Source organism: Arachis duranensis, chromosome 6 (assembly GCF_000817695.3).
Source record: "Arachis duranensis cultivar V14167 chromosome 6, aradu.V14167.gnm2.J7QH, whole genome shotgun sequence".
Classification (NCBI taxonomy): Eukaryota; Viridiplantae; Streptophyta; class Magnoliopsida; order Fabales; family Fabaceae; genus Arachis; species Arachis duranensis.
The window spans coordinates 67,584,718-67,611,111 of NC_029777.3; the positions used below are offsets into that span (position 1 = coordinate 67,584,718).

The 26,394-nt window shown below is 34.2% G+C and overlaps 1 protein-coding gene across 3 annotated transcripts; it reads left to right on the plus strand.

The window, feature by feature from the left end:
• Positions 1-305: 305 nt before the first annotated feature.
• On the plus strand, positions 306-1,931 carry LOC110272650 (probable small nuclear ribonucleoprotein G). Of its 3 annotated transcripts, XR_002363869.2 has the most exons (4): positions 306-553; positions 683-776; positions 888-1,009; positions 1,132-1,931. XR_002363869.2 is itself a non-coding variant. In XM_021124755.2 (3 exons), the coding sequence occupies exons 1-3, from the start codon at positions 519-521 to the stop codon at positions 1,222-1,224; spliced, it is 270 nt and encodes an 89-aa protein (XP_020980414.1). In that variant the 5' UTR covers positions 316-518; the 3' UTR covers positions 1,225-1,931. The 3 variants fall into 3 exon arrangements, 1 of the variants encoding a protein (XP_020980414.1); XR_002363870.2 differs by lacking the exon at positions 683-776 and having other exon boundaries at positions 316-553; XM_021124755.2 differs by lacking the exon at positions 683-776 and having other exon boundaries at positions 316-553; positions 868-1,009.
• The last annotated feature ends 24,463 nt before the right edge of the window (positions 1,932-26,394 follow it).

The window sequence follows — 26,394 nt, forward strand, 5'->3', positions numbered from 1 at the left end:
ATTAATCCACCACATATTGATGCTCTATTTATTAAGGGTAAGATTCGAACTCCAAATACTTGCTTAAGTAGACAAATGAAATAATCATTCAACCAATCCAAATTGATTAAAATAAATATTAATTATTTTTAATATTTTTAAATTATAAAATATTTACAATAATAATTACTATATATATTTTTTATTTAAATTTTAATACAAAATTTTTATATAATTTTATATAAGCAAGGGAACATACACTAGTTTTACAACAAAGCTCAACGATTCATTAACTAATCCAAATTTTGTTTTGGTCAGAACCTTGAACAAATTTCGTGATTTGGGGAGTTCAAACTTAGGGCCTTAGTTATGGGCTTGGGTTTAAAGTTTAAACTAAACAAAGGTGAAACAATCACTAGGGTTTCGGAGTGCAGCTAGATTTTCATTTTGTTATTTACCAAAAAATAAAAAATATTTTCATTTTGTTACTCCAAAATTTTCTTGTTCGTTTTTGTTGCTTCTCTACTCAACGCTTCACCATGAGCAGATCAGGGCAGCCACCGGATTTGAAGAAGTAAGCATTACTAATCATATTCACTTCTTTTCATCTTTCAATTTCTTAATTTTCTTCAGAATCTGATGCAATGAGCAATTTTAACGTACATTTATTTTTCTTAAATCCCCCCTCTTTGCGATGATGCAGGTACATGGACAAGAAATTTTAGAATAATACTACACATTCAAATATTTTTACGAACTTAAGTCCAACCAAGATAAACAATAAGAATTGAAATAATGTCGGTCATAATTGATTTTTTTTTTTTTATATTGGATCAACTTGGTTGAATTTGGTTAATAAAAAAACTTGGATGAGTAACATTATTCTAGTCCTTATCATCTGCTTGCAGTTAAACCTAATGCAAACAGGATGATTGTTGGTACCCTCAGGGGTTTTGACCAGTTCATGAACCTAGTTGTTGACAACACTGTTGAAGTCAATGGCAATGAAAATAGCGAAATAGGAATGGTGGTGAGTTCTGTCTTCCATACCATTTTCTATATTAATTTAATTTGTCAAACAGGAGTATAAAAATTTTAGGGGGAATAGAGTACAAGTTAACCCAGATTTTGTTTTTAAAATTGATGATGCAGGTAGTTAGAGGAAACAGTGTGGTTACTGTTGAAGCACTTGAGCCTGTCAACTTCTGTTTTATTGTAATATTTCTCAGTAATTGCAATGTTTGAAATGGTGTATATTTTGAACATTGTAGATGGCTTACTTCTGAGAGTAACATGGAAGCGTGGATCTTAAGGTCATTTGGCCATTACTTTGGAGTTCATTTCTTTTCTCAGCTGATTTGTTAGTGTAGCGCACTGTGCATTCCAGATACCACTGTGATTTTTTAATGGGATGGCACTGAGTTTACCAAATTGAAATTATGTCTATGTCTATATATATTTTTATTTTATTTTTTATAGAATTATAATCTTTTCTCCCGTTATGTATTGTTATGATTTAATAATACTTTGATGGTTCTGTCTGTGCTCAAAACTTGGTTCACGTCTGTCTTTTGGATAAACAAGGGGCAAATTGCCTAACCACCGCACTAGGATGCCATTAAAAGAAACATGACGTGTTCCAGCAAATAAAGCAGTGAAGAAAGAGAATTAGTTGCGGGGGTAAATGATGAAACCCCACAGGAAGTGAGGGACCATGCTTAGCAAGCTCTGAACATTTTGTATGATTTTCTTATTGTAAATATTTGTTGTTAGTTGTGTATCTCATGGAGGGGATTAGCTGTTACATGTTTTTGTTATGTAGTTGAGTCATGTATTTGTTTTGTTTCATTCGGTATGTTTAGAGGTTTTTGTTGTTGATGAACTAATATGCCAATTTTTTGGCATTCCTTGTAGTCGGGTTTTGTCTATCTAGAGTACCCCACTTGTCTTAAGTTCTCTTGCTGAGTTAAACTCCAAAATGGTCTATGAGATTGGCGTTTTGCACTAAAATCGTTCTTGAGATTCCAATTACACCAATTATGTCTCTAAGATTGAAAAAAATGCATCATATTAGTTCCTAACCTATTTTTCATTAACGACGTGATGACATGGCATGATGACGTGGACTGTAAGTGACACATGTCACTTTATGATTTGGCCACGTGTAATGATATGATGATGTGGTGACCAATAACACGTGGCATGCTGACGTGGATGGTTGTGCCACGTGTCATAATGTTATTTGACCACGTGTCCGGTTGTGCCACGTGTTGCAACAGTATTTGTTTACGTGTCATCCATTATGTCATCGTTGTATATGCACCAAATTAGTCCCTCACTTTGCATTAAGTGACTCATTTTAGTCCCTGAAATTGAATGTCGTCACCAAACTAGTCCTTTCACCAATTTGTTCTCATTTTTTTTAAATTTAAAATTTTAATATCTTGGATACACTAATTTCAATTCTATTTTTTCATATATCGTTTAAATACAAGTGCTTTTATAAAAAATTTTAAGATTTTAGTTTTAATTATATAATTTTTTTAATAATTTAACATTAGTAAATTTTGTAATATATAGTATGTTATTATAAAAAAATAATTATATGATTGATTAGACACATTTTTTCATAAAAAAATATGTGTTTTTAACAAGAAATTAATAATTAAAATAAACATTTTTTCTTATGAAATACACGTTTTCGTTATGTATAAATGAGCTAGATTGAAAAAATTTCAAGCACCCTCACTACCACCTTTGACCTTTGCAGTCTAGACGAAAGAGGTCGGAGATGGTAATGAGGGAAGCTTGAAATGCCTTCACGTCAACTCCAAGACGGCGGCTATTAGAGGAATCTGCAAGAAAAAATATTTTATAAAAGTACTGAAAGAGGTCGGAGATGATAGTGAAAGTGTTTGAAAAGCCTTCACGTCAACTCCAAGTCGGCGATTAGGGTATTCGTAAGAGAAAAAATATTTTATAAAAACACTTTTATTTGAAAAACATGTGAAAATAGAATTTAAATTAATGCATTAAAAAATATTTAGAATTTTGAATTTATCGAAAAAATGAGAAAAAACTGGTGAAGGGACTAGTTTGGTGCACGACATTCAATTTCAGGGACTAAAATAAGTCACTTAATGCAATGTGAGGGACTAATTTGGTGCATATACAACGATGACATAATGGATGACACGTAGACGGATACTGTTGCGACACGTGGCATAACTGGACACGTGGCCAAATAACATTGTGACACGTGGCACAACCATCCACGTCAGCATGCCACGTGTCACTGGTCACCACATCATCATATCATTACAAGTGGCCAAATCATGAAGTGACACGTGTCACTTACAATCCACGTCATCATGCCATGTCATCACGTCGTTAATGAAAAATAGGTCAGGGACTAATATGGTGCATTTTTTTCAATCTCAGAAACGTAATTAGTGCAATTGGAATCTCAGAGACGATTTTAGTGCAAAACGCCAATCTCATGGACTATTTTGGGGTTTAACTCTTCTCTTGCTACTTACAAGATATATATATATATATAATAAATGCGATCTTGAAAATGATTTGTGGTTAAAATTATTATGTGCACATAAAAAATCTCACTAAGGTAGTTTTTGGTTTCAAAACTTGGAATTAAGTTTGAGAGACTAGAATTTAATATTGTGTTTGGTGGTTAGAGATTAAAATTAAACGATACAAAATTTCAGTTTCTTAAGTACTCCAAAAACTGACTATACAAAAGACTAAAATTTTAAGAAATATAGGGACTAAAATTTTAACAAAATGTTTTTTAATAACTAAGGATATTTTAGCAAATATTTTTATTTTATTTTCATATTTATCTTGAACAAAATAGGATATTAAAACAATTCAAGGTTATATGTACTTTATGTTGTAAAATAAATAAGGAAGAAGTAATAAAATAAAAGTATAAATAGAAAACACTATTATTAGTATTTAGTATTTATCAACACTATTATACTACTATAAAGATAATATATTAATATTATATTAGTAGTGTATGAAGAAAGAAAATAAAGAAGTGCTTTAAGAAAGAAAGAGAGAAAGTATTTGCCTTTTATTGCTCTTGCTTTCTTAGAGACAAATAGCCTCTATTTATAAGCATATATGGTAGTAGGTTTTCAAACTTTATTAAATAATATTCTCCTTGAAAACCTGAGCCTTGTGGAAAAATAGTCATCTACCAAGGTTATCTTATCACAACACTCCCCCTTGGATGACTATTTAGGATTATACCTCGTTAAAACCTTACTAAAAAAACCTAGTGGAAAAAAACTTTAGTGAAGGAAAAAGAGTACAAAATCCTTTGTGATAGGGACTGCCTCATTAAAAACCTTGTCAAGAAAAACTCAATGGGAAAAAAAACCTGACTAAGGAAAAAAGAGTACAGTCTCCCCCTCTTGTCAACATCATTTAATGTCTCGAAATCGGCGCATCCCGATCTCATGTACTAATCTTTCAAATGAGGATTTTGGGAGTGATTTTGTGAATAAATTTGCCAGATTGTTACTTGAGCGGATCTGTTGGACATCAATTGTCCCTTGATTTTGAAGATCATGAGTGAAGAAGAATTTGGAAGAAATATGCTTTGTTCTATCACCTTTGATGTATCCACCCTTAAGTTGAGCAATGCATGTTGTATTATCTTCAACCAAGACAGTTGGAGCTATCTTATGATCAATCAGTCCACATGATGACAGAATATATTGAATCAGACTCCTCAGCCAAAAACACTCACGACTAGCTTCATGAATTGCTAGTATTTCAGCATGATTAGAGGAGGTTGCTGCTATCGTCTATTTCGTGGACCTCCATGATATAGTTGTTCCACTATATGTGAACAGGTATCCTGTTTGAGATCTCCTTTTATGTGAACCAGACAAGTATCCGGCATCTGCATAGCCAACTAGTTGTGACTTTGATCCGTCGGGATAAAACAATTCTATATCAACCGTTCCATGAAGATATCGAAAGATTTGCTTGATTCCACTCCAATGTCTTCTGGTTAGAGAGGAACTATACCTTGCTAGTAAATTCACTGCGAATGATATGTCAGGTCGGGTATTATTAGCAAGATACATTAGCGCTCCAATGGCACTAAGATATGGTACTTCAGGACCAAGGATATCTTCATTCTCTTCTTTAGGACGGAATTGATCATTCTCCACATCCAAAGATCTTACGATTATTGGGGTACTTAATGGATGTGACTTATCCATATAAAATCTCTTCAAGATCTTTTCTGTGTATGTTGTTTGATGAATAAAGATCCCATTTTTTATATGCTCGATCTGCAGGCCGAGACAAAATTTAGTCCTTTCAAGATCTTTCATTTCAAACTCTTCTTTTAGAGTTTTTATAATTGTTGGAATCTCTTCAGGAGTCCCAATGATATTTAAATCATCAACGTACACAGCAATTATAATGAATCCAGATGCAGATTTCTTTATGAAAACACATGGACATATATCATCATTCTTGAATCTATTTTTGACCAGATACTCAGTAAGACGATTATACCACATTCGTCTAGATTGCTTCAGACCATATAAAGATCTTTGTAATTTGACTGAGTATAACCCTTGCGAATATTCATTGGATGGTTTAGATATCTTTAGTCCTTCAGGGACTTTCATATAGATATCCCGATCTAATGAGCCGTATAAGTAGGCTGTTACCACATCCACTACATGCATATGCAGTTTATGATATGCAGATAAACTGACCAAATAACGCAATGTTATCGCATCCACTACAGGGGAATACATTTTTTCATAATCTATACCGGACCTTTGTGAAAAACCGTGTGCCACAAATCGGGCTTTATAGCGTACAACTTCATTTTTCTCATTTCGTTTTTTCACAAATACCCATCGGTATCCAACAGGTTTTACATCTTCAGGTGTACGGACTACAGGTCCAAAGACTTCACGTTTTGTAAGTGAGTCTAATTCAGCCTTCATGGCTTCTTTCTACTTTGGCCAATCATTCCTTTGTCGACATTCTTTGACTGATCTTGGCTCAAGATCCTTACTTTCATGCATGATATTTAATACCACATTATATGCAAATATTTAATTGATAATTGTCTTATTTTGGTCTCATTTCTCTCATGTAAAGACATAATTTATCGAGATCTCGTCATTTTCACAATTTTTAGGTACCTGAACGTCTTCTGGCGTTAACATTATATCAGAATTTTGGACAACTGCAAGTGTCTCTACTATGTCTTTTTCAATAGGAATTGTATTTACCTCTTTTTTCTTTCAAGGATTTTTATCTTTGGAACCGACAGGCATGCCACGCTTCTAGCGTATATTTACTTTAGTGGCTATTTGTCCTACCGGGACATCAATTTGAATTGGGGCATTTTCCGCCCTGCCACGCTTCTAGCGTGAATTTGCTTCAGTGGCTACTTGTCCTATTGGGACATCAATTCGAATTGGGGCATTTTCCACTGGTATATAAGATTTGGTTATCCTCTTTGTATCGGAAAATGCATCAGGCAATTCATTTGCTATTCTTTGCAAATGTAAAATCTTTTGAACTTCTAGTTCACATTGCCCTGATCGATGATCTAAATGCATCAACGATGATGCCATTCCAATTAAGTTCTTTTTCAGGAAGCTTATTCTCTCTCCCTAATGTTGGAAATTTTGATTCATCAAAATGACAATCCGCAAATCAGGCTTTAAATACATCTCCCGTTTGTATCTTAAGATATCTCATTATAGAGGGAGAATTATATCCAACATATATCCCTAATTTTCTTTGGGGTCCTATTTTGGTGCGATTAGGTGGTGCAATGGGAACATATATCGCACACCCAAATATTTTTAAATAGAAAATATTTGGCTGCTGGCCAAAAGTTAATTGCATAGGAGAGAACTGATGGTAACTCGTTGGCCTCAAACGAATAAGTGCTGCGGCATGTAAAATAGCATGCCCCCAAACCGAGGTTGGGAGATTTGTTCTCATAAGTAAGGGTCTAGCAATTAATTGGAGGCGTTTAATAAGTGATTCTACTAACCCATTTTGTGTGTGAACATAAGCTACTGGATGTTCAACACTTATTCCATTAGCCATACAATAAGCATCAAAAGCTTGGGAAGTAAATTCACCAGCATTATCAAGATGAATTGCTTTGATTGGATTTTTTGGAAACTGTGCTTTTAATCGAATAATTTGAGCCAGTAATCTCACAAACGCCAAGTTGCGAGAAGATAACAAGCACACATGTGACCATCTCAAAGATGCGTCTATTAGGATCATAAAATATCTAAAAGATCCACATGGTGGATGAATAGGTCAATATATATCACCTTAAATCCTTTTTAGAAATTCAGGAGACTCAAATCCAATCTTTACTGGTGATGGCTTTAAAATTAACTTTCTTTGAGAACATGTAGCACAACAAAATTCACTAGTTTTAAGAATCTTCTGGTTCTTTAGTGAATGTCCATGAGAGTTTTCAATAATTTTCCTCATCATGGTTGTTTCCGGATGACCCAATCTATCATGCCAAGTTATGAATTCATTTGGGTTAGTAAACTTCTAGTTTACAATGTCATGTGATTCAATTGCACTAATCTTGGTATAATATAACCCAGATGAAAGTGAGGATAATTTTTCTAATATAACTTTCTTATTTGAATCATGAGTTGTGATACATAAGTACTCATGATTTTCCTTATTCATAGTCTCAATATGATATCCATTTCGGTGAATATCTTTAAAGCTCAACAAGTTTCTTCGAGACTTGGTAGACAATAGTGCATTATTTATTATAAATTTTGTTCCTCCAGGAAACAAAATTATAGCTCTTCCAGAGCCTTCTATCACATTGCCCGAGCCAATAATAGTATTAACATATTCTTCTTTTGGCACAAGATGGGTAAAATATATATCACTTTTAAGAATAGTGTGCGAACTTGCACTATCCGCAAGGCAAATATCTTCAGAATATGTCCTTGCCATTTTTCTTCAAAAAATAAATGATAATAATAATAAAATGAGTAGAAGTACATGCATAGTAAAATTATTCACATGAATACTTAACAAACACATACATATATCAAACTATTCCATCATTGATCAAATAGGCAAAATTTCCTTCAGAATTCTTAAAGAAATTAGATACATCATAATGAGTGATAGAATTTTCATCATTTGAAACAAAATTTGTTTCCTTTTCTTTGTCATCCCTTTTCAAGGATGCTTGATAAAGATCATCTAGGTGCTTTGGGGTACGACAGGTACGTGACCAATGGCCCTTTCCACCACAACGAAAGCATTTATCCTCAATTGATATACTTTGCCTATTATTTCTTTCTTTATCCCACTTCTAGTGAGATCTTTCTTGTGGAAATAATTTCTTTTCCTTCCATAATTTTTCTTGTTATCAAAATCTTACCATTTACCTCTTCTGGGGTTAATTGCCGCATTCACTTCAGGAAATAGGGTGGCGCCAACTGGGCGCGCTTCATGATTCCTTAAAAGTAACTCATTGTTGCATTCAGCAACAAGAAAGCAAGAAATTAACTCAAAATATTTTTAAATTATTTTTTCGATACTGCTGCTGCAGGAGCACATTCGAGACATGGAAGGTCAAGAAAGTTTTCTCTAACATATCGGGTTTGAAGAAGCGTCACATGATTGTACCTTTCTTCAAAGTCTTTCCACAGATCTGCAAGATCTTTTAATGTGGGATATTTGTTTTTCAATCATTCGTCAAGATGACGATGAAGGAAAATCATGGCATTGACTTTTATCCGTATGGGATGTATTATTTTCAGCTTGAATGGTATCTTCAAGATCCATTGAATCAAAATGGATTTTAACATCTATATCCATGATAAATAATTGTTTTCAGATATATCAAGAGCATTGAATTCAAGATGAGAGAGTTTCGACATAATGAAAAATTGTTACCTGAGTCTTCTTAAAAATTTGATCAGAGTCTCGTGCTGATAACGTGTTGTAAAATAAATAAGAAAGAAGTAATAAAATAAAAGTATAAATAGAAAACACTATTATTAGTATTTACCAACACTATTATACTACTATAAAAATAATATATTAATATTATATTAGTAGTATATGAAGAAAGAAAATAAAAAAGTGCTTTAAGAAAGAAAGAGAGAAAGTATTTGCCTTTTATTGCTCTTACTTTTTTAAAGACAAAAAACCTCTATTTATAAGCATATATGGTAGTAGGTTTTCAAACTTCATTAAATAATATTTTCTTTGAAAACCTGAGCCTTGTGAAAAAATGGTCATCCACCAAATCTATCTTATCACAACACTTTACACCAACTTAATTTAGTCTCAATTTTTGTCTTTTTGTCTTTGTCTTTTAATTATCTATCTTTCAAAGGCAGCCTAAATGATAGGTGTGTTTTTTAGTACGCTTCTAGGTTAAGATAAGTAATCAAATGCCTTCATGTAATTACCATTGTCGGTAGGAACTTGCACAATAAGAGGAAGTGATAGAAGTTTTCGTCACAAACGGAGGCATTTCACACTGCATGTCTAAACTAAACTCTAAAGATTGATATAATGATATTATAGAAGTGTAGGTAGAAGATAGGGTGACATTGTCGGTTTTATTTCACATTGAGGCCTTGCACTTTGGTACTTGACATTGTGCAAGTACTCCGGTATTACCATAATAGTAGAATCACATTATGACTTTTGAAATATTTAGTTCTATACTTGAAAGTAATACTAGTTAGGAGATAAGTTTGATTGCACTTGAAAGAGGGTAGAGACATTGTGATCTCAAAGAGAACCTTGGTTCTACGCCTGAAAAGAATATTAGTTGAGAGCGAAGTCTGATTAAAACTGAAAGAGGATTGTCCATTTGTCCTTCTCATTTTTGCTGTGGATGTAAGCTATTCCTTAAGAAGGAAAGGATTCTCAATTCTCAATCAATATCTAAAATCAAAGCTTTTGAAGTGGGCACAACATCAAGCCAGTAATTATCTGATTCAACTGCAAACTGTAGTTATTAGCTGTTTGATTGGTACTGCACAAGGCACGCTGTATGCTGCAGTTGGGTAGGACCACATTAGAAGAAGCCTTATGTGGTTCCTACTTACTACAATTCTCAACCATAAATCAGTGTCAAAATCACATGAAAAGGAGTTTAGCCACGTTTTGTGGGAGACTTGTAATTGTAAACCATGCCTGTAGCTTACAATTTTGAATTTAAACAGCGAACACATATTCTGAGGAATCAGAATCAATCACAACGGTTTTCCTTCAGCCGGTGCAAAAGCTCAGGCAAGACAAAAGTCACTTTCACTTTTTATTATTCTTCTTATTGGTTCGTGAATTTGTTTAACGGGAGAGACCAAGAGGCATAGAATTTTGTTAAATGCAGAACCTTGTTCTGCCCTTAAAAGCCCCCTGCAAAGTAACTTGGAGCATGGTGTATTTTGCTTTAGCATTATATCCGTTTGAAAAAGGAGAAAAAAAAAAAGGGGGCTTACCAATTACTTATTTGTTGGGACACAAAAGTCAGAAATTTTTTTACCACTCCGGCTTTTGTACTTAATGTCGACACGATTTTTATTATGTATGAGTTTTTGTACGAGACTTTAACACTCAACTGCTATTTTTTCAGAAATGAGTTTTTATATGGAAAGAAAATTAGTGTAATATATTAATATTGGTCATTGGTGGGATTTATGTGTCTGTGATGGCAATAACTTTTTACAATTTGCGAATTGTGTCAACAATTGTCACTTTGTCAGTACGCATTTTCTTTTTGCAAATTGCAAAAAAAGTAGCTCTATACATAGATATTTACCTAATTGGCCCATTTTGATGAAAAACACCCATTTTAAATTCATATTAAAATTTTTTGCCCTATTTTTCACTGTTCCATTGAGTTTGCGTCCTTAAACTTCTGATTTTTAGATCTGAAAATAAAATATCTTAAAATCAGCTCTCATTGCAAGTGTTTTATATTTTGGTTGCTTGAATAGCTCAATGTCATTAGGTTCGGATATTTTGTCCTCCCATAAAGAAAGCATCTTCTTTTTCTTCATTTCTATGTTATTTTCCCCTCAAAACTCAGTCACTCTGCTTTCTTATAATGATTAATAAATGGTGGCACATGTGTTGGGTGAGAATTGTAACTTTCCTTAAACTAATCATAAAATCCAGTTTGGCTTGGACAACTGCAATGCTGCTTTTCTCAAGCAACACCATCAAGAAGATTGCTTCTTTGTCCTATCATCATTTCTTGTGCTCATAATAATGGCAACTATATGCATTCATGAGTGCAAGAATTGAAAAGATAAAAACAAATAGATAACAAGATTTGTTAGGTATTACCTTTTTCCGAGCAAGCCACCCCACATGGTGTTGTCTATTGAGAAGTGAAATCAGCCACCCCACATGGTGTTGTCTATTGAGAAGTGAAATCAGCCACCCCACATGGTGTTGTCTATTGAGAAGTGAAATCAGCCACCCCACATGGTGTTGTCTATTGAGAAGTGAAATCACCTATGATACATAGTAAATCAATGATGTCTACCAAAAACTCCAATTATATACCTACCTTACTATCTTTAATTTGAGACATGTTATTGTATATTGAGTTTGTAAATATATATTAAATATGTCTAAAATATATATTAAATATGTCTTAAAATATATAAATAAGTTTTAAAAAAAAAGATTTTGGGGTGAATAGAGAGTGGTGCATGTTACCACGAAGAGGTAAAATAATAAAAAAAGAAGATTTATTTTTTATAAATTATTAAATACTTATTTAAAAATATACTATTTTATTTTTATTAACTTTTTAAATAAATTTATATACTCATTTTTATTTTCTTGGCTCAAAGGTTTGTTTAAGAGAATTATCCGGACAGAGGTCAGTCCTCACTACTCGGTAATTCACTATACACCTCATGTCACATTCTTATATATGTCCTACCTGTCAAGATCATTGATTCATCACCTTAGATATTTGGAAATAGATTGCTCTCGTCTTTGTGAATTACTACTTGTCATTCCCCTATCAAATCAAAGGGCTAATATTAACTAACAAGTCCGAGCCTATACTACTAGGCTACTAGCCTCAGTTAAAAGTCAAAACCATCTTCCTACTATTGAAAAGTTGGCATTACTGTTGCAAGTTGCAACAAGCTCTATTAGGTTGGAATTAAATTCACCCTTCACCAAAATGGTGCACAGTTGCACATAGACTTGCCTTCTACTCTAGGCCAGAAAAGCAATGACATTAAGGTGCGTTTGTTTCTAGAGATGGGATATTGATACAAGAAAAAATATAAAATTATATTCTTAAATTTTTTTATAAAAAAGGAATAAATTAATTTTTATAATTTATTTTAATTTATCACTAAATAAAATAAAAATATTAATTTTTGTATTTATATCATCTATATCTTATTTTTAATGTCTTATCTCATTCTGTTCTTTTAATTAAATACAATTTTATAATTTGTGTTAATTGGTGACTGAATGAGTTAGTTTTGAGCCAAGACAAGAAAAAAAGAATGGCTTAAAAAAATTATTAAAATCTTAAGTTTATGACTAACACATTGGATTATTGGAATTTTTTTATGGACAAATTAAAGATTAATTTATCATAAATCTAAATTTTATTTAAGAGTTTGTTGTTGGCTAATAGATTGCTACATGTACAAAGCGAGATTCGAATTCTCACATTTGCTTATATTAATGAACTAACCACTAGACCAACCCAAATTTTTTTAAAAAATTATTAAAAGTTGATATTTGAAAAATATTTATTATATAATATTATATTATACTTTTCTTTTTTATATATACAATCAAACTTTGAAAACACACTTTTAGGCATTTTGAAAAACATCTCTTATTTCACTACTATAAGTATAAGTATACATTGTTTTCATGTATAGAATATATAGAATAATACTACATATTCAAATTTTTTTTATAAACTAAATTTAACCAAGTTAAATAATAAGATTTAAAATAATATTAGTCATAACTAATTTTTATTATAAATTATCAGTGCTCTTTAATTTAATATTATTTTAAACTATAAATTTTTATTATTTATAATTCTATTGTTACTTATAATTAATTTTTTATTTATTTTGTCTTTCTTAATAAGATCATAATTTATATTATACAAAAATTTGATAATAAATGTAGTATATAATAATTACAATTACAAAAATTTTACAAAATCAAATAAAAAATAAAATTTTTTATACAAAACAAAAATATAGTAAATCAAAGAATAGAAAAAAAACTCATACAAATAAGAAACAATAAAAATTTTATAAAACCAACAACATATATCATATAAACAAAAAATATGAAAGAGAGTACTAAAAATAATAAAGAAAATTAAAATATTCACCTTATTAGTGATTGAAACAGATTTTGATGAAAAAAATTAGAACGAAGAACTACGAAGACCAGTAATGGTTACTGATATTTTTTTTATAGAAGAAAATGAAGGGTAGAGTTGGTAGAAAAAAAAATAAATTTCTCATCTAATTTTTCAACAGTAACCAGCCATCATGAACATTAACGTAGAAGCAACAAATTTCAGCTTAACGTGATCGTGGAATTAGAGGTGGCGTTTAGAGGAATAAAAAGTTGCCAAACATAAAGATGAAGCGTTTAAGAGACGTACTTCTCTCTTCTCCATGGCATTTGCTAAACACACCCTTTAGTTAATAAAAAAAATAGCATGTGAGTGAATCAGACAAAAAGAAAGAAAACGTATAGGTAAGCAATGTGAACAATGGATATGTTAGAGGTTCAATTTAATAGGTATGCATGTGATTATGTTCATTATTTTTAATTGGATGGTTATTTCTTTTGATTCGATTTACTCATGCACAATTAACAATGATTGAATGTTCAATTCATTAGGCGCGTAGATGGTTATTCTAATGTTAAGGTTTAGGAGATAATTTAGAGTAGAATATTTTTTTACTTTATTAGGTCAATTCTAAAACTTATTGTTCACATTATTTACAAAAATCAATGTCTACCTAACAAAATTGAAATAAAAAATCAATAACAAATTGATAAACTAATTGAACTATTAGTAGTTAATAAATTTAAAATAATAAAATCTAAAAATAAATGTTTTTTGAATATATATATTTTATATATAAATATATTATTTTATTATATTCATTGGATTGGATGTCAGTTAAAGTTTTAAATTTTTGAATTTGTAACATTATTTATTTAATAATCAATAAATTATAATTCAAAGGAAATAATTTTTTTATTTCTATTTAGAGGAATTTACTTGTTGCACAAAAAGTTTAGCAACGAATATTTTAAATATAAATTGAAATCCCCCAATAAGTTATTGTGATTTTGGTTTATATGTTAAAATCCTCCTTACTTGGTGGGATTAATTTGTAATTTTTAAAATTTTAAATTACATTTATTTAAAAATTAAGACCTATAAATACAAAAAGTAAAAATACAATGAAGTGTCTTCTTTTTTCTTTCTTACTTATAGATCTTATAAAAAATATTTTTAATATATTAAATATATTAAAACAATTTGTTATCATTATACTATTAAATTATATTTCTTAAAATACAAAATAGTTACTTTTTTAACAATTTAATTATGATACAATGTTAATTAAATGGATTTTATATGTGTATCCAATTACGTAATGTCATATCAACAAAAATAATTATTTTTTATATTAAATGCGTTTATTATATAATTAAACAAGAGTTCAATCTTAATATATTAATACTGTAAAATATTCTATATAATTATTCAATTATATTCGTTATTTTAAATTATTATTTATATAATTAATATAAAATAAAATTATTTTTGTTAATATAACATTATATAATTAAACATATATACAATTTTTTTTCTAAAAGACAGTGGATTATTTTATTTCAAATGAAAGAACATATTTTGTCCAAAATTCAGGACTACACAAAAGAAAGTGGGATTCTCCCATCCTTCGCTTAAACATTAGCGAGGCATAATAAAAGAATGAAACTAAGAAGAAAGCAAAGTTAGAATTAGGTTGGGGTTTCAGTGGATAAGTGGTGCGGTATTTTATAACCCACAAACTAACCGGCAAGTGCACCGGGTCGTACCAAGTAATACTTTACGTGAGTAAGGGTCAATCCCACGAGGATTGATGGACTAAGCAACAATGGTTAAGTGATTGGTTTAGTTAGACAAACAGAAAAGAGTGTTTTGGTATTCAAAGAGCATTAAACAGTAAATTAAAAATTTCAAAAAGCAAGCAGCAATGAGTTGGGAATAAAATATGAAGAAAACAGTTAAGGCTTCAAAGTTATCTATTTTCCGGATTGATTTTTCTTACTAATTATTTTAATCATGCAAGATTTAATTCATGGCAAACTATATGTGACTAGACCCTAATTCCTTAGACCTTCCTAGTCTCCTCTAAAATTCATCAACTGTCAATTCCTTGGTCAATTAATTCCAATTAGAAGGTGATGATCAAATTCCAGTTTATATGCCACAAGAATCCTAATTATCCAAAAATAAGGGGATTATATATCACGTATCCTGTTAAATACAAACAATTAGAAATTCAGTATAATATGTTTTCAAGCTGTTGTTCAAATATAGAGCTTTTCCAAGTTATACAAGAACTCAATGAGAACATGGGTCATACTTCCGTTCCACCCAAATTTATAAAATAAAGAACAAAAACAATTATTGAAATATAAATCAAAACACGAATTAAATTAGAAAGATCAAACGAATCAATCCATACAAATAGACAGAGCTCCTAACCTTAACAATGAAGGATTAGTTGCTCATGGTTCAGAGAAAAAAACTAGGATTGTAAATTGGAATGGAATAATGTTGTGTTGGAATCACCTTGTTGGTATTCCTTTTATAATTAAACATAATCAATTTAAAATCTATCTAAAACTAAAATAGTATCTTTTCCTAAAATAAGATTTGAGTTTAAATTCAAATTAATTAACAAGTCTTCAGCTGATGGGTGGGGACCACTTGTTTTGTCCATTATGCAGTTTCTAATCTGTGTTTTCTGAGCTGGAAACTGGGTCAAAAACAGCCCAGAAAATTGCTCCCAGCGTTTTCTGCATTTTTTTACACGTGACGCATGTCACGCGTACGCGTTAGTCATGCGTACACATCGCTGGTCTTCTTCTCAAGTCATGCGGACGCGTCAGTCACGTGTACACATCGTTGAGAAAATCTTCAAATCACGCGTACGCGTCTCTCCAAATCACGCGTACGCGTCGCTCCTTGCTGCCATCTCCTTTGATTCTTGTGCTGCAGAAAGTCCATCAAATTCTGCCGAATGCTACCTAAAATAAACAAAATTGCAAAAGACTCAAAGTAGCATCTATATTGGCTAAAAGATAATTAATTCTTTATTAAACTCAACAAATTAGATGCAAATTCACTAGGAAAAGACAGGAAAGATGCTCACGCATCAATAAGTTTACAAGTTCCTGATTTTGTTTGGTAGCAATTGCCAGAAGTTCTTTAGGATTCATAGAGTGGCGTTCGAACATCCTCCTACAACTTTCTTTTCATATATGCCAGGCAATAATCAATGCAAAATAGGCCGAGTTCTTACTCACAGATCGGTTATCCGGGGCAACAATTTGGAATCTCCACCAATAAAAAAAGGAGATGAAGTTCGGATTTGGGGTCAGGTGCGCTATTGGACTCTTGCTCCATGTTTTTGAAGCATATGGACAGTTGAAGATGCAATGTAACAAGGATTCTAGTTCATCATTGCAAATGGGACAAGTTGGTGAAGTATTTGGGAATCGCTAATTTATGAGTTGCATGACGGGGAGTTTTCCATGGAGGGACTTCCACCCGAATACCTGAATCTTATGTGGGGATGTCAGACTCCAAAGGAAATTCCATATTTTCGGTTGTTGCATGATATTTTGACAAAATTCTAGAGAAACATGGTGGAAAAGGTATGCAACTCTATATCCTGAAGCTACATCATATATCTTGAATCTGTTGAGTGTCCATTGAATTTCATCCTCCCCTTTTACCGGTACTGTAGATAGAATTCTCTGAGCAACATCTTGGGAGAATATTGAATTAATTAGGGAATTAGGGACTGATTCCATTGCTTATGTGTAGAGGACAGATCACGAACTAGGAAGATTGAATGTCCAGTTTGGGACTGACTTGGAAGAGCTGGTACTGAGAATGGATACGGAGGTGGGAGCCATGGATCTCTAAAGAATCGGATTGCTGTTCCAGAACTAACTCTCCAATTTAACCCCTTTTCAACGACACTTCTACCTGCAAGGATACTCCTCCATTCCCAAGAAGGTAAGGACACCAACTCTGCATCTAGAATAGAATTATATCTGAAATATTTTTCTTTTAAGATTCTAGATAATAAAGATTCAGGATTAGTGATAATTCTCCAACATTGTTTACCTAGGAAAGCCAAATTTTTTGCAGGTAGGTCTTTAAAGCCAAGCCCTCCTTCTTTCTTAGCCCTTGTTATTGTATCCCAACTAATCCAAACCATACAACATTCCGCAGCTTATTGACCCCACCAGAATTGATTAAGAATGCCATGGATTTCTTTGATTAGATTATTTGGAAGTCTGAAACAAGATAGGGTATATATCGGGATCGCTTCTCCTACTGCCCTTAGTAATACTTGTCTTCCTCCATTAGACAAAAGACATCGTTTCTAGCCTTGGACCTTTTTGATAACCCTTTCTTTGATAGCAAAAAAGGTAGCCTTTTTCAATTTAATTACTAAAGAAGGTAGTCCCAAATACTTGTCTTGAGCTTTAATGTGTGAAATATTCATGGTAATAGCAAGTGATATGCGTATATCATGAGGAGTGCTATTGCTGAAGAAGATTGCAGATTTATTAAGGTTAACTTTTTTGCTACTGAAACTTTCAAAGTCCCTTAATAAATCTAAGATCCACCCACAATTGTCTTCTGATGCCTTACATAATAATATAGAATCATCTACAAAAGGTAAATGATTAACCTTCGAACATCTTCTAGTAATCTTGATCCCTTGAATGTGCTAATTTTGCTCTACTTTGTGTAGCAAGAAGGAGAGGCCTTCTGCACAAAATAGAAAAAGAAAAGGAGATAGAGGGTCATCCTGATGGATGCCTCTATTTGGTTTAAAAAAAACTGTATGGTTGGTATTTCACAACTGGTGCACGAAATTGCAATCACACTTTTGCAATCCGCACAACTAACCAGCAAGTGCACTGGGTCGTCCAAGTAATACCTTACGTGAATAAGGGTCGATCCCACGGAGATTGTTGATTTGAAGCAAGCTATGTTATTTTATTATTCTTAGTTAGGAGATCAATTATAATTATCAGTTTGAATTACAAAAAAAAATAGAAGAGCGTGAAATAATTACTTGTTGTGCAATAATAGAGAATATGTTGGAGTTTTGGAGATGCTTTGTCTTCTGAATTCCTGTAATGTAATATTCAACTCATGCAAAAGTGCAAAGTTCCTTCCATGGCAAGCTCTATGTAGGGTGTCACCGTTGTCAATGGTTACTTCCCATCCTCTCAGTGAAAATGGTCCAAATGCTATGTCACAGCACGGCTAATCAGCTGTTGGTTCTCGATCATGTCGGAATAGAATCCATTGATTCTTTTGCATTTGTCATCACGCCCAACACTCGCGAGTTTGAAGCTCGTCACAGTCATCCAATCCCAGAATCCTACTCGGAATACCACAGACAAGGTTTAGACTTTCTGGATTCTCATGAATGTCGCCATCAATTCTAGCTTATACCACGAAGATTCTGATTAAGGAAATTAAGAGATAATCATTCAATCTGATATAGAACGGAGGTGGTTGTCAGACACACGTTCATGAATTGAGGAAGGTGATGAGTGTCACGGATCACCACCTTCTCTATAGTTAAGCGCGAATGAACATCTTAGATAGGAATACGCATGTTTGAATGGAAAAATATAAATAATTGCATTAATTCATCGAGACGCTGCAGAGCTCCTCACCCCCAACAATGGAGTTTAGAGACTCATGCCATCAAAGAGTATAAAATTCAGATCTAAAAATGTCATGAGATACAAAATAAGTCTCTAAAAGTTGTTTAAATACTAAACTAGTAACCTAGGTTTATAGAAAATGGGTAGACTAAGACAATTGGTGCAGAAATCCACTTCTGGGGCCCACTTGGTGTGTGCTGGGGCTGAGAATTAAGCTTATCACATGCCTGGGCTGTTTCTGGAGTTGAACGCCAGGTTGTAACGTGTTTTTGGCGTTGAACTCCATCTTGTAACCTGTTTCTGGTGCTAGATGCCAGACTGCAACACGGAACTGGCGTTGAACGCCAGTTTACGTCATCTATCTTTACGCAAAGTATGAACTATTATATATTTCTAGAAAGCCCTGGATGTCTAATTTCCAACCCAATTGAGAGCGCGCCAATTGGACTTCTGTAGCTCCAAAAAATCCATTCCAAGTGCAGGGAGGTCAGAATCCAACAGCATCAACAGTCCTTTTTCAGCCTAAATCAGATTTTTGCTCAGCTCTCTCAATTTCAGCCAGAAAATACCTCAAATCACAGAAAAACACACAAACTCATAGTAAAATCCAGAAATATGATTTTTGCTTAAAAATTAATAAAATTCTTTTAAAAACTAATTAAAATATGCTAAAATCTATATGAAATTACCCCCAAAAAGCGTATAAAATATCCGCTCATCAAAACACCATACTTAAACTGTTGCTTGTCCTCAAGCAACTAGATAAATAAAAGAGGATAAAAAGAAATCAAGAAGTAATAATATCTCAGAGTTTTAAGTGAAGCTCAGATTCTAATTAGATGAGCGGGGCTAGTAGCTTTTTGCTTCCAAACAGTTTTGACATCTCACTTTATCCTTTGAAATTTAGAATGATTGGCATCCATAGGAACTCAGAATTCAGATAGTATTATTGATTCTCTTAGTTTAGTATGTTGATTCTTGAACACAGCTACTTTATGAGTCTTGGCCGTGGCCCTAAGCACTTTGTTTTCCAGTATTACCACCGGATACATAAATGCCACAGACACATAACTGGGTGAACCTTTTCAGATTGTGACTTAGCTTTGCTCAAGTCCCCAATTAGAGGTGTCCAGAGTTTTTAAGCACACTCTTTTGCTTTAGATCACGACTTTAACCACTCAGTCTCAAGCTTTTCACTTGGACCTGCATGCCACAAGCACATGGTTAGGGACAGCTTGATTTAGCCGCTTAGGCCTGGATTTATTTCCTTGGGCCCTCCTATCTATTGATGCTCAAAGCCTTAGATCCTTTTCACCCTTGCCTTTTGGTTTAAAGGGCTATTGGCTTTTTCTACCTCTTGCTTTTTTTTTTCGCAAGCTTGTTTTTTTTTTCACTGCTTTTTCTTGCTTCAAGAATCAATTTCATGATTTTTCATATTATCAATAACATTTTTCTTGTTCATCATTCTTTCAGGAGTCAAAAATTTTAATATTTAAAAAATTCAATATAAAAAAATATGCACTGTTCAAGCATTCATTCAGAAGACAAAAAGTATTGCCACCACATATAAATAATTAGAATTTTCCTTATTAAGAACTCGAAAAGATTAAATTGCCTCTTTATTAAAAAAATCTACTATTTTATTCATGTTTGATGATGATGAGAAAAATAATTTATAGCTTATTTGGAAATAAAATCAAAATAGAGATACTAATTACTACTACTAATATATAACTTCTAAGGTAAATTCATAATAAGAACAATTATCACAGAGTTAAGGCAAGGATTAGGACTCAACAACCTTTATTTTAGGAAGTGGATGTTCCTCTAGTCTGTGGGGTGCTTGGTCATTCAATAGATAATTTCTGACGCTTCAGTTCCTTCAAGTTAAATCCTTGCTCTTCCTGTTCCCTTAGGTGCCATGATCTTGATGAGTTTTAGCTCAGTGATCATGGCAAATCACACCAAACTTAGAGGTTTGCTTGTCCTCAGGCAAAAGAAAGGAAAGGAGAGGAGTAGAAGGAGAGGCAATTTCGAAATTCAAAAGATATGATGAGTTGAAAAAGATATGAGAAGAAATTAAAAAGAATTGAAAAGAATTTAAAAAGATAGATGAGTTTTGAAAAAGATTTAAAAGAGAGTTGAACTGGATTGGAAAAAGATTTGTGTTTATGGATTAAGATACATTTGATATTTTTTTAAAAAGGGATTTTAGAAATTAGGATTAAAATTTTTGGAATTGAAGGATGAGAGTTTGTAACATGTTTATGCAAGAAATCATGAATTGAAACATAAAAAATTAAAAATTAAAAAATGTGAAGTAAAAACGATTTTACCTCATCCCCACCATCTTGGCGTTAAACACCCAAACGCTACATGTTTTGGGTGTTTAACGCCCATGTGCAGCTTCTCCTGGGCGTTCAACGCCCAGCTGTTGCTTCTTTCTGGCGTTGAACGCCAGGAACTCCTTTGTCACTGGGCATTTTTCTGAATGCCCAGGACGCTGCAAATCTGGCGTTGAACGTCTAGAAGGTGCTTCTTTCTGGCGTTCAACGCCCAGTAGGTGTTTCTTTTGGGCGTTCAACGCCCAAAACAGCTTTTACTGGCTTTTTCGCACCAGTGAGCTTCCTTTTTTGCTATTTTATCCCCTGATTCCTTCTGTAACTCTGTGAACTTAAGCAGTTGCTATTTTGCCTTGAAGATACTTGACATATACCTGTAAAAATTAATTAATTAACAAATAAGCTTTGTAAATGGCTGGGTTGCCTCCCAGCAAGCACTTCTTTATTGTCTTTAACTGGACTATTACTGAGCTTTATTTAAGTCTCAATTTTGAACATTCTTACTCAAAATTGCTGTCAAGATAATGTTTGACTCTTTTTCTATAAACAATGAACTTTTTGTTAGAATCATTATCCTGCAGCTCTACGTATCCATTTGGTGACACACTTGTAATCACATATGGTCCTCTCCACCGGGACTTCAATTTCCCGGGGAATAATCTGAGCCTAGAATTAAATAGCAGAACTTTCTGCCCTGGCTCAAAGATTCTGGATGACAATTTCTTATCATGCCATCTTTTTGCTTTCTCTTTGTAAATTTTTGCATTCTCGAAAGCATTGAGTCTAAATTCCTCTAGCTCATTTAACTGGAGCAATCGTTTTTTTCTAGCTAACTTGGCATCAAGGTTTAGGAATTTGGTTGCCCAGTAGGCCTTATGTTCTAGTTCCACTGGCAAGTGACATGCCTTTCCATACACAAGTTGGTATGGAGAGGTCCTTATAGGGGTCTTGAATGCTGTTCTGTATGCCCACAGAGCATCATCCAAGCTTCTTGCCCAATCCCTTCTACGGTTAATCACAGTTCGTTCCAGGATTCTTTTAAGTTCTCTATTAGAGACTTCAGCTTGCCCATTTGTCTGTGGATGATATGGAGTGGCCACCCTGTGGCTAACTCCGTATGGAACCAAAGCAGAGTAAAGCTGTTTATTGCAGAAATAAGTGCCCCCATCACTGATTAATACTCTAGGAATACCACATCTGCTGAAGATGTGTCTTTGAAGGAATTTCAGCACTGTCTTAGTATCATTAGTGGGTGTTGCTATAGCTTCTACCCATTTGGATACATAATCCACTGCCACCAGAATATAAGTGTTTGAGTATGATGGTGGGAATGGCCCCATGAAGTCAATACCCCATATATCAAACAACTCGATCTCCAAGATTCCTTGTTGAGGCATGGCATAACTATGAGGCAGATTGCCAGATATTTGGCAACTGTCACAATTGAGTACAAATACTCGAGTGTCTTTATAGAGAGTAGGCCAGTAGAAGTCACATTGGAGGACTCTTGTGGCTGTTCGCTCACTTCCAAAATGTCCTCCATACTGTGATCTATGGCAGTGCCAGAGGATCTTTTGTGCTTCTTCTTTAGGCACACATCTACGGATTACTCCGTCTGCACATCTCTTGAAGAGATATGATTCATCCCAAAGATAGTACTTTACATCTGTGATCAATTTCTTTGATTGCTGCCTACTGTACTCTCTGGGTATGAACCTCACTGCCTTCTAGTTTGCAATGTCTGCAAACCATGGCACTTCCTGGATGGCAAAGAGTTGCTAATCCGGAAAGGTTTCAGAGATCTCAATAAGAGGGAGGGACGCCCCTTCTATTGGTTCTATTCGGGACAGGTGATCTGTTACTTGGTTCTCTGTCCCTTTTCTGTCTCTTATTTCTATATCAAACTCCTGCAAAAGCAACACCCATATGATGAGTCTGGGTTTTGAATCCTGCATTGTGAGTAGATATTTAAGTGCAGCATGGTCCCTACTAAATAGGATCTAAACTTGTCAATGGCGTAAACCACTGCAAGCAACTCTTTTTCTGTGGTTGTGTAATTCTTCTGTTCGTCATTTAAAACACGACTGGCATAGTAAATGACGTGCAAAAGCTTGTCATGCCTTTGTCCCAACACTGCACCAATGGCATGGTCACTGGCATCACACATTAATTCAAATGGTAATGTCCAGTCTGGTGCAGAGATGACTGGTGCTGTGACCAGCTTAGCTTTCAGAGTCTCAAACACCTGCAGACACTCCTGATCAAAGATAAATGGCATGCCGGCAGCTAGCAAATTACTTAGAGGTTTGACGATTTTTGAAAAATCCTTTATAAACCTCCTATAGAATCCTGCATACCCCAGAAAGCTTCTGATTGCCTTAACATTGGCTGGTTGTGGTAATTTTTCAATTACCTCTACCTTAGCTTGATCCACTTCTATTTCCTTGTTCGAAATTTTGTGTCCAAGGACAATTCCTTCAGTCACCATAAAGTGACATTTCTCCCAATTTAAAACCAGGTTAGTCTCTTGGCACCACTTTATAACAAGTGCTAGATGGTCAAGACAGGAGCTGAATGAGTCTCCAAATACTGAGAAGTCATCTATGAAGACTTCCAGAAATTTTTCTACCATATCAGAGAAAATTGAGAGCATGCACCTTTGAAAGGTTGTAGGTGCATTGCACAGACCAAATGGCATCCTTTTGTATGCAAATACTCCAGATGGACATGTGAATGCTATTTTCTCTTGATCCTGGGGATCTGCTGCAATTTTATTATAACCTGAATATCCATCCAGGAAGCAGTAGTATTCATGACCTGCTAGTCTTTCTAGCATCTGGTCTTTGAATGGTAAAGAAAAATGATCCTTTCTGGTAGTTGTATTGAGCCTTCTGTAATCAATATACATATGCCACCCTGTAACTGTTCTTGTAGGAACCAGTTTATTTTTTTCATTATGGACCACTGTCATGCCGCCTTTCTTAGGGATGACTTGGACAGGGCTTACCCAGGGGCTATCCGAAATGGGATAAATAATCACAGCCTCTAGTAATTTAGTGACCTCCTTTTGCACTACCTCCTTCATGGCTGGATTCAGCCGCCTTTGTGGTTGAACCACTGGCTTAGCGTCACCCTCCAATAAAATCTTGTGCATGCATCTAGCTGGGCTAATGCCCTTAAGATCACTAATGGACCACCCAAGAGCTGTCTTGTGTGTCTTTAGCACTTGAATTAGTGCTTCCTCTTCCTGTAGCTCTAAGGTAGAGCTTATGATTACCGGAAAGGTATCACCTTCTCCCAGAAATGCATATTTCAGGGATGGTGGTAATGGTTTGAGTTCGGGTTTAGGAGGTTTCTCCTCTTCCTAAGGGATATTCAGAGATTCTATTATTCTCTCTGATTCTTCCAGATCAGGCTGAACACCTTTAAAGATATCCTCCAGCTCTGATTTGAGACTCTCAGCCATATTGACTTCTTTTACCAGAGAGTCAATAATATCAACGCTCATGCAGTCATTTTGGGTGTCTGGATACTGCATGGCTTTGACAACATTCAACTTGAACTCATCCTCATTGACTCTCAGGGTTACTTCCCCTTTTTGAACATCAATGAGGGTTCGGCCAGTTGCTAGGAAAGGTCTTCCCAGAATGAGAGTTGCACTCTTATGCTCCTCCATTTCCAGCACCATAAAGTCAGTGAGAAAGGCAAATGGCCCAACCTTGACAATCATGTCTTCAATCACGCTTGATGGGTATTTAATGGAGCCATCAACAAGTTGGAGACATATCTGGGTTGGTTTAACTTCATCAGTCAACCCAAGCTTTTTGATAGTAGCTGCAGGTATTAGGTTAATACTTACCCTAAGATCACATAGAGCTTGGTTGGTACAAGTACCTTCTAATGTGCATGGTATCATGAAGCTTCTCGGATCTTTAAGCTTCTCAAGTAAGCTTTTCAGAATGACTGCACTGCATTCTTTAGTGAGGTAAATTTTTTCAGTTTCCCTCCAATCCTTCTTATGACTTAAGATCTCTTTCATGAACTTATCATAAGAGGGTATTTGCTCAAGTGCCTCTGCAAACGGAATCTTTATTTCAAGAGTCCTGAGATAGTCTGCAAAGCGGGCAAATTGCTTATCCTATTCCGCTTGGCAGAGTTTCTGAGAATAAGGTATTTTGGCTTTGTATTCCTCAACCTTAGTTGCTGCAGATTTATTGCCTACAGATGTGGGTTGAGAAGCCTTTTTAGATGGGTTATTATCAGCACTTGTATATGTCTGATCCCTCACTGGTATTTGAATGCCAGGGGTGGAAGCTGAAGTGGCGTTAGACGCCAACTCCTTACTTGCTTCTGGCATCTGAACGCCAGAACTGTGCTCCCTTTGAGCGTTCAACGCCAACTCTTTGCTTGTTTCTGGTGTTGAACGCTAGGACTGAGCATGGTTTGGGCGTTCAACGCCAGCTTTCCACCCATTTTCTGGCGTTTGAGCGCCAGAATTATTCCTCTCTGGGCTCTTACTGTCCTCAGATGGATTTTGGATAGTTTGCTCATTCCTTGGCTTCCTGCTACCTTGAAGTGAGGTATTTAACGTTTTCCCACTTCTTAATTGAACTGCTTGGCATTCTTTTGTTATTTGTTTTGATAACTGCTGTTCTGTTTGCTTCAATTGCACTTCCATATTCATATTAGCCATTCTTGTTTCTTGTAATATCTCTTTGAATTCGGCTAACTGTTTTGTTAGAAAATCCAATTGCTGATTGAATTCTGTAACTTGTTCTGAAGGGCTCATTTCAGCAGTTACTGTTTTAGCCTCTTCTTTCATGGAAGGTTCACTACTTCGGTACAGATGTTGATTTCTGGCAACTATATCAATGAGCTCTTGTGCTTCTTCTATTGTCTTTCTCATGTGTATAGATCCACCAGCTGAGTGGTCTAGAGAAATCTGAGCTCTTTCTGTAAGCCCATAGTAGAAGATGTCTAACTGCACCCACTCTAAAAACATTTCAGAGGG